Here is a 9,572-nt window from a genome sequence, read left to right as displayed (position 1 = left end):
TAGCGCTTGTCTTTTGCACTGTGTAGCTTAACCATGTCTTTGCAAATATTCAAGTTAAATTTTATAAATACAAATTTCATTAGAGTGTCTTTTGTAAGTCGGTTTCTTTGTTTTTGGTCTTTAACTAGATTCTTTAAGATTAAGGAGTAAGAACTGTCAAACTGTCAAGTCAGAAGTGTCAGAACAAGAAAGTACAGTTTCAACTATTGGCGCGGCCGGCAAATTTGAAACAAAGCCAGTCGATTAATAAAGTACCGACACAATTTGACGTTTATATAAAAGGCAACCGTAACGATTTTTTTGCTACAAGAGGCGCTGATATCGCTATTGTGACTGGCTTTGGCATGGATTTATTAGTAATATATTACTAATTATTACTAATAAATTACTAATTATTACTAATAAATCCATGGGTTTTGGTGAACAAATGTTCACCAAAGCCAGTCAAAATAGCGATATCAGCGCCTCTTGTAGCGAAAATATCGTTACGGTTGCCTTTTATGTAAACGTCAAATCGTGTCGGTACTTTATTAATGGACTGGCTTTGATTTGAAATAAATAACCAACTGGTTAATAACGATAATTTACTTGGCGTTATTAACCGGACAATTGACCGGTTAATAACCGGATTATTATCTTCCTTACAACACTAACCGCAACCCAGGCCTCGGCCTTTTTGCCGTTTTGTTTTGCCCAAGTTCGATTTACTTATCATATATCAGTTTAAGTGTAAGTTGTTAAAGTTTAAAATTAATATAGCAGTGTGTTAAAGGCTATATTTTTCATTGAAAACCCAAAATACAGTCCACAAAATCAAACCCCAGAAACTGGCAACGGCATCACCAAATTGGACCCCGCCAAGTACCACACACAGGGTGTTTCACGAGTGATAATGAGCCTGAAGGAATTGAATTGAAAATGCAACCCACAATACATTTACAATGCTAACGTAGCTATTTGTTTTTTTATTTAAAAATCGTGAAATACTAACTGCAGTTTCGTAAATTTTGACATAAATATCATATTCGGTTGGTTAAATGAAAGTGTGAAAAAACAAAAAGTTTTTGGGAAAATGTTTATTGTCTGCATAAACGCGCAACGACAGACGCATTTTTTTAAATTCCATTAAAAATAGTTATTTTCCGACGACCACTATGAAAAATGCGTAAATTCGCACAAATAACTATTATTGAAAGTTGGCTATTGCATGCAAATAGCGAACCCGTGTACAATGAAACTGGTTAGCCAATCAGATACCTTCTAGCCTGTGCGCAATGAAATGATTGCACACAGTTGTAGTAACCATGGCCACCAATGTATGTTTTGTCCGCAGCTCTGTCGAATAATATTTGAAGTTTGAAGGGATGCCGAATATTAGCGTTTTTTTTTTTGTGGTCGTCGGAAAAATATCGTGTATACCACGTGTTGAAAATTCGATTTCACACTCGTTTGCTTAAGCCACGCGCCTACGGCTTGTGGTTCAATTCTGCAAACTCGTGTGAAATCTTTCATTTTCAACTCTTGATATACAATATACTATTGTACAACTAGTTATGAAAGTCATACTTTTTTCACGCATTTGCAGATTGATTGAAGCAAAGAAGTGAAAAGAGGAACTTTCATCACGTGTTGTACACACTATTTTTTTGCATATCGAAGTAAGTTGAGAAATTTGGTCCAAAAGGATTTATGAAAAATTTCAAAAAAAAAATAGGTAAAACCTATGCTTTGACAATCATTTCCAAGGAAATGGAATAAAATAATGCAAAAAAGTACAACTTTCACTACGATTTTTTGTGTAAAAAAGTTCTACTTTCAGTACTATTTTGCGTGTAAAAAAGTGCCATTTTCATTACGATATGCAAAAAAATATATTTTTTAACTGTTTGGTTTTAATCCATGAATGAAAGATATACATATTCTATAAAGAAGTGATTTATTAAAATGAAAATTAAAATAACAATTAGAACAATTAGTAACATTAAACCCACCTTTCTTCAGTCCACTAGTAGGTACTAATTTCAGGATCTTCATCTGAATCACTCATTTTCATTTTTATTGAGATTGACATAAAACTGACACAGATAATTTCAATAAACATAAATATAGGTAGTTTCCTTAGTTACCACAACTGGCCACCGCACTTGACCAAAATGGAAGAACATAAAATTACAGTTAAAATAGGTTTTGATTTAATGTGTGCTTTTTTTCACGCGTGTGGATTAAACCGCCTACACTTATGAAAAAAAGTTGTACTTCTAATACACGTTGTCTAAATAGGTATTATAACTATGTACCTATTAAATCAAGATCATGTCTCTTTTTTCATCGTTGGAATACATTTTAATCGTAGAGGTATTTTCATATTTGGTGGCGGAAACAAAAGACTGAGAAATGTCACAGAATTGTATTGTCAGTGTCAAATTTCTCATAAACGCCGTAAAAAGGAATGTCTAGGTAAATTTAAATTTTCGCCAAGTAGATTGAAAAAATAAATTCTAAGGAAACCAGTTTTTGTCAGTGGTTCAAAAGGAAAAGTTATTTTCATATAATCAAACGTATTACAAATTATGTCTCTAGTTCGACGATGAGTAATTTTCTTATTGCCAATTTGCTGCATTTCTGTGGAAATCACGAACGTCATTGAGAAATTTGACACTGACAATACAAATTTGTGACATTTCTCAGTCTTTTGTTTCCGCCATCAAATATGAAAATATCCCTAGTATTTTAACTTTTTCGTAAATGTCAGTTGTCGCAAATCAAATTATTGGAAGCAAAGCTGTCATTGATTCATAATTTCATTTTAAAACAATAAGTAAAATATCTGTTAGCGTTGCAAATGTATTGTGGGTTGCATTTTCAGTTTTGTCGGGCTCAGGATCATTCGTAAAATACCGTGTATTATGTACTCATTACATAAACAGCTATTATAGCACAAGAACACCCCGAAGTTGGTAATTGTTCACTTTAACTACTTCTGGAATTTTCGCGTTTTTTCTGGCTAGACAGCCTCAGGACGTCCTCTTACATCGTTTCCCACCAGTCAAACCTTGTGCAAATGAAAATTTTCCTTACCCTTTAGTTACACTAAAACTTGGCGCGACCTTGAAACACAACAAGAGAAAAAAAAAGGCATTTGCACAAGGTTTGAATGGTGGGACACGATCTAGGAGGACGCCCTGAGGCTGTCTAGCCAGAAAAAACGCGAAAATTCCAGAAGTAGTTAAAGTGAACAATTATCCCGAAGTTTTATGTTGGACACCGGGAGTGGGTGGTAGCACGCACGTCGGGCGCTAAAAGTAGATAGGTATTGCCTCCATTTTGGCCCCCAAAACGTGGGTCTATGGCCTATCGAGACTGAGTTGAGGAGTGATCATGGAGGTAGTATACTACCTCCATGGGAGTGATTAATAATAGAGTCGGATAGCATGAAATTATTTCATTTGAAAGTGGATAAATTAAATTAAAACATCTCTGTAAAGTTTTATGGTTGAACATTAACAAAACTTAATGAAGGTATTCGATTGAAACAATCTAAAATCTATTACACATTACGATAAATATCACGAATTGGAGAACACCCCACAACAACGTAACGACGGATTTCATAAAGGTCCGTTCAAGATGAAAATTTCGGCTGAAATATAAAATTTGGATGTACCTACTTTTCCTGTAAAATCAGAGAAAAGAGTGAGTTAAATTTGTTGTTTCTCACTGTAATGACGTTATGAAATCCGTATTTTACACTCTTCCAATCATGATATAGTATTTTGTACCGCTGCGTCAATTCGTTTTTTTAAATTTTATACATATTTGTAATTTGAAAGTAAAGTCATTTAGGGTGGATATGTAACAGTCAAACTTTCGGCGGCAGGATAGTTGCGTGTGTTGCATTTTCACCCGACAAACAAAATCGGCCAAATCATATTATTTATTTTGCGGTCGACGTCGACTGACAACATCTGTGTCTCCACCGACACGCCGCCAGGTTCAACACGCTGAACTGTTTCTTGCAGAGAATGCAACGCACATGTTGTTCCATCTTGTGGTCGTTCTTCAGGTGATCAAGCATCTTCTTTTTCGAATCTTGACCGCTGTATTCCAACCGGCAGTAGGTGCACTTGTACGATATCTCTGGTAAAATCACACTCGTACTCTGGCTAGCTTTTATTTTGTCAGTGTGTTCGAAGCTGATTACGGGAGTGTCCTTCTGTTCGGCCCTGAAGTAGAGCAACTCCAATTCTATTTTTGGGGTCATCACCTCGCAGTAACCCACTCTCGGCTCGTCTGCCTCCGCTTCGTTGTTCCACATCAATCTCTTGTTCCTGATGAACGGTAAACGTGATAGTCTGAACAGCACGACCGTGTTGGTCGCGATACTGTTGTTCACGTCTATGTATCTCACGTCTTCCAGGAATTGAGAGAGGATTGTCTGAATCTCCTCCAACTTCGAAGGACTCACCTGGAAAAATAACAATAAAAAATCCACAAAAACAACTGTTCACTAAAGATCTTACTTTTGCTGTTGAAGTTAAAGCCTCCATGTACACTTCCATGTACTTTTCCAGGAAAGTGTAACTGTAGCAGCAGTTCTCCTGATGTCCGTCACTGCATCGGGTTTCTACATGTTCGATTATGCTTTGGCTGGATTCGTTGGATTCGTGTACTCGAAAGTTTAAATAACGAACGAACTCTGTTGCTTGTCGCCTCACGAAACAGATGTCTTCAGTCTGAAAGGTGACCTCCACGTGTGGCCAGTTTAACAGTTGAGTTGTGGACAAGTCTTGCAAAGCTTTTGCCAGGTGCTGCTTCATGATCACATCGTCTGAAAAATAATGAAAAAATGAAAGAGTAAGCGTAGCGATTGAAAATCGAATATGTTTTTGTAAAAGACGGAGGTTATAAAGGTAGGATGCGAATAATGAGTAAATTAGAAAAATATTAAGTAGAAATTGGACAGGTAAAGTGAGCGCGAAAAATTAAATAATTCAAGAATAATGAATCAATGTAGAGAAAATAAACCATGAAGTAGAAAAAGAGAATATAAACAGGGCAAATGTGAGAAGTTTAATCAAGGAAAGGTTGAGTTTGTCGCTAAATGACAAACAAACAAGAATTGCAAACTAAAATAATTATAATAAATACAACTTCATTAATGTTAATGAAAAATACGTCGAAAATATTTATAATTAAGGTAACCAAATACACTCACCGGCACAAAAAACGACTCACTTTGAATTTCATTAATATAATTAAGTAATTCATTGTCTTAGAATTTTTTTTTATATCATGTTGTATTGATAAGTGTTGCCAAAGAATATCCGACAAACAAAACATTAAACACAGCAAATAAAATTTTAATGAAACAAAAATAAAAGTAATTTTTTAGAAAAAAATGTATGTTATGAAAAATTGCCAAAATTTGAACAGCATTTTGAATTAGTATCTCGTATTGTCAAATTAAATTTTTTAACATGTAAATCAACCGACAAAAACAACATGGAAGTAGCGCAAATTTTCTAATATTTTATTTAAACAAAACAATTCAGTTGCCATGATGACCATAGCACTCTCGATCATTGAAAATATCCCAATTTAACTATAATAAAGAAAAATAAGCACAAATATAACTTTAAGATCATTTAATAACGAAATCATAATGAGTCGTTTTTTGTGCCGGTCAGTGTACTATCAATATTACAAAAATGAACAAATTTGTGAAGACAGAGAAAATACCTACATGTAAAATAAAATATAACAATTTCACTTACCACCTACGTTCGAAAACACAATAGTACTCAGCATAGCTGCAGGACACTGAATTGAGATAGCGTGAGAGCAAAACTCTGGATCACTTTTATTATTAGATCTATTAAATTCAAGTGGAGACTTTGCCACTTGGTCATCTAAACCTCTCATAGCAGAAGTATATACTCCTTGAAGTGTACTCATCTTGTGAAGCATAAACTTTTGAAACCTTTCAAAATAAAGCTCCTTTTTCAACTTTCCTGCCAGAAAATCACCTATGTCATTCCATCCTGGCCAAATATTCATGTAAGCTAACAGTATCACTGTCAAATGCCCACACTCATACATGCCTTCTGGTAACTCATTCAAATTTAATTTTAAGTCGTCGATAACGTACGACACAAGTTCATCTTCAGTAACGCTGATTTGGTCGTCTAATACAAAGGCTTTAAATATTTTCCAAGCCACTGACGGATTCTCTGTTGGTAGGCCAAGTAACTCTTTGCCTTTATCCATTTCTACAAAGCAATTTAGTTCATAATAATCGCACCTCGGGCAATGTCACATTACGGTTTTGTACAAGTTTCTTAAAAAAATATTTCACAATTGGAATTTCAAATTTCAAATGTTTACGTTATTTTCTTTGGATTGTGCATAACCTCAATCTAACACGTCACACAAAGTGTTATTTTCGTGAGAGACCGCGAGACCGGTATCTGCAGTGACGTCATGAAATACGTCATTGATATTAACCTGGTTATTAATTTTTATTTCAGTTCAACAGGTCACGATCAGTTGAAGTGATCACAGGACGGCCTCCTAGATTCATAAGAGACTCGTCTTTTATCCGGCCTGTCCCATTCGAATTCGGTAAATGTCTGTTCTCTGTTTTTGAAAATTACCGAAATTCCCCGTATAGTATGTCCATCTAGCGACTTTAATGTGACCCATATATTAGTATATGCAACTACAGGGTTATTCTAAATCATTGTAGTCCAAGTAGGCGTAAAAACTGAATGTAAAATTTATGATTGCCGCTCCACATAAAAAAATCATCAAAATGATGTGTTAAATTGGGTGCAAAACAACTCAATATTTTTAAAATTGATTGTAGAACAACTCAATATTTCTGGATTCAATCGTTAATTTAACAAAAATAAATAAAATTCTCATCACCGCACTTTTCACCTAAAAAATGACAGTGACAGCGACACAACTGACAGTTCACATGAAAGCGGCAAAAACGTAATAACATGGGCGTGGCCTACTTCGACTACAATCATTTAGAATAACCCTGTAGATATAATCTATTCCATCTTTAAAAAAAACGATAGGTTGCCATGCTTTAATTTTGTTAAATTGGCAGTACTGAGGAAAGTAGTAGTTAAAGTCCATTCAAAAATCAAAAAACCACCAACGTCGCATTTTTCTCGATAATTACCATCGGCAACGCTGTTTAGTGTAAAATTTGGTGAGAATTGAAATTTTGAGGTTAAGTGTTTATTAAATGTCTTGTTTTTCTGGGCATGTTTAATTAAAAATAATAAGAATCAATAAATAAATGAAACGTGCTGCTAATAAAACAATATGAACGGAATTCAAAGCAATTGAATTTTATTTTGAATCAAATAAATGTCATAATTGATGGTCACCAACATAGTATGAAAAAATAGCTACCTTGGGTTTTTTAAATTTTACCAACCTAAAGCAACAGGTGGTGGTTTTTTGATTTTTGAATGGACTTTATATTCATTTCATTTTGGTTGTAAATCTTTTCTAACTAAATTTGAAGTGCTATGTTGCAAGATGATTCTAAAACAAAAAGTAAATAAAGTTATAGTTTGTCCAGCGAGAGATTGGTTGACATAAAAATCACTAAATTCTACGCAGAGAAAGTAGTACCTAGCGCGCGTAAAATTTGAAATATGTCCTTCAAGCAGTAACATTTTGTGCCCTGAAATTATGCTCTAATTAATGAAGTACCTTAACGAATAAGAGATAAAATGAATGTAAATATATATACAGTTGCAGTATTTTACACGAAGACGTGTACCTACTCTTGATAACTACTTGCGTCAAGAATATTTAAAAGTATAACCTCAACCAACAAGATCGTTTATATATCAATTTTATATTATTATTATTATTATTATTTAGTTAAGCTTGCCAACAGGTAATGACCTAATTACAGGCAAGCTATCATTAGTTAGGCAGTAAGTGGAATGAGTAGCAGCATGATACTACTCTCCCATTAGGAATCACACTTACTGCCAGCTTACATATATTCTTGCTATATTAAGAGGCATATGTCAGGACAGACCTAAGTTCAGAGGGTCTTGTAAAGAATATGTCGATTTTATTGGAGTCAGCTTTGGTTGAACAGCTGTTAACCATCTGGTATAACGGTGACATTAGTAGAACATTTGTCCTCGCAGATCTTAGTTCAAAAACTTCACATCTTCTACAATTAAAAGCAGGAACCTTAATAAGAAGCTTTGACAAAAGGTAGGGGCATTCAACAGAAAAGCTGAGGACATCCGACAGAAATTTGATTTTAGCAAAATCCCGTCTACTCGCCAATGAGTGAAGCTGAACACATTCTAAAAGGGTTTCCTGCTGAAGTCCCCTAGGTGGGTATTGACCAGTTTCATTAAATACTAAAAATTTAGCAAAATGTCTTTGAATCTTCTCCAAGACCCAGGTGTGGTTATTGTATATTGGTGACCAAACGATATCAGCATACTCCAATTTGCATCGCACATAAGCCTTATGAAGCGATACAATTGCCTCAGCACTATGGAATAATCTCCTGTTACGAAGAACAAAACCCAGAGATTTGTAGGCAGCAGATGTCACATATTCAATATGATTGCGAAAAGTGAGACCACAATCGAAGACAACTCCAAGATCCCTGAGTTCAGTAGCACGCAGTATCTTTACCCCACCTATCCAGTAGTCACATATAATTTTGTCTAACTTCCTTGAGAAAGTCAACACATAGCACTTCTTAGTATTGATTAGCTGATCATTGTCATTGCACCATTTTTGAATGATGTCAAGATCTTTCTGCAACCTAGAACAATCATTAAGTGTCGAAACTGTACGATAAATCTTCAAATCGTCAGCATACATTTGAAAATTTTCATTTAATAAAGAGGTCAGATCATTGATAAATATATTAAAAAACACGGGTCCAAGGACAGAACCCTGAGGAACCCCTGAAGTTTGAGAGAAAGATTCAGATCTGAAGCGTCTATATTGAACAAACTGAACCCTTTCCCGAAGATATGACTCAATGAGCAAAATCAACCCATCGGATAAACCGAAATCATCTAATTTATAAAGCAGTAACCTGTGATTCACGCGATCAAATGCTTTGGACAGGTCCATATATATAACATCAACCTGCCCGTGCGCATCCAAACTTTCACACAAAAATTGCGTGGTGGAAACCAAATTAGTGACGGTAGATCTTCGAGCCATAAAGCCATGCTGGTTAACAGAGATGTTTGACGATATGTGGTGATATATTCTTTCAAACAGAATAAATTCAAAAATTTTAGCAAAGTTGTTGATTATTGCTATTGGCCGATAGTTGGTTATATCGGATTTATCACCATTTTTGAATATTGGGCAGAGTCGAGATTCCTTCCACTTAGCTGGAAACACGGAAGTTTTAACAATAAGATTAAAGATTATTTTTAGGGGACTTGAGAAAATTGTTTTACAGTCACAAAGTAAAAAAGAGGGTATCTGGTCAGGGCCCGCCGTTTGACTATTTTTCAGCTTTTTTATAGCTTTTTGTACATCATCATCAGATA

The 9,572-nt window shown here is 34.9% G+C and overlaps 1 protein-coding gene across 2 annotated transcripts; it reads right to left on the bottom strand.

Moving 5' to 3' along the window:
• Positions 1-3,427: 3,427 nt before the first annotated feature.
• Positions 3,428-6,466, bottom strand: LOC138135003 (uncharacterized). 2 transcript variants are annotated; one of them, XM_069053631.1, is made up of 4 exons: positions 6,322-6,466; positions 5,775-6,269; positions 4,521-4,828; positions 3,428-4,465 (listed from the first exon to the last, which is right to left on the bottom strand). In XM_069053631.1, exons 2-4 carry the CDS (start codon positions 6,265-6,267, stop codon positions 3,935-3,937), a joined length of 1,332 nt encoding a protein of 443 aa, XP_068909732.1. In that variant the 5' UTR covers positions 6,268-6,269; positions 6,322-6,466; the 3' UTR covers positions 3,428-3,934. The 2 variants fall into 2 exon arrangements, with proteins under 2 accessions (XP_068909732.1, XP_068909733.1); XM_069053632.1 differs by having other exon boundaries at positions 5,775-6,456.
• Between the last annotated feature and the right edge of the window lie 3,106 nt (positions 6,467-9,572).

The sequence above is a fragment of the Tenebrio molitor genome, chromosome 7 (genome assembly GCF_963966145.1).
Source record: "Tenebrio molitor chromosome 7, icTenMoli1.1, whole genome shotgun sequence".
Classification (NCBI taxonomy): Eukaryota; Metazoa; Arthropoda; class Insecta; order Coleoptera; family Tenebrionidae; genus Tenebrio; species Tenebrio molitor.
Note: the sequence above shows the minus strand (reverse complement) of the source record. Positions and strands in the feature narration are given on the sequence as shown.

What these genes read in the sequence shown, in the direction of transcription:
- LOC138135003 (XM_069053631.1), bottom strand. Translation starts at nt 6,267, where the DNA reads ATGGATAAAGGCAAAGAGTTACTTGGCCTACCAACAGAGAATCCGTCA. An exon ending in TGTGTTTTCGAACGTAGGTG is followed by an intron (nt 4,829 to 5,774) that starts GTAAGTGAAATT and finishes ATTATTTTTCAG; the next exon opens with ACGATGTGATCATGAAGCAG. An exon ending in CTTTAACTTCAACAGCAAAA is followed by an intron (nt 4,466 to 4,520) that starts GTAAGATCTTTA and finishes TTATTTTTCCAG; the next exon opens with GTGAGTCCTTCGAAGTTGGA.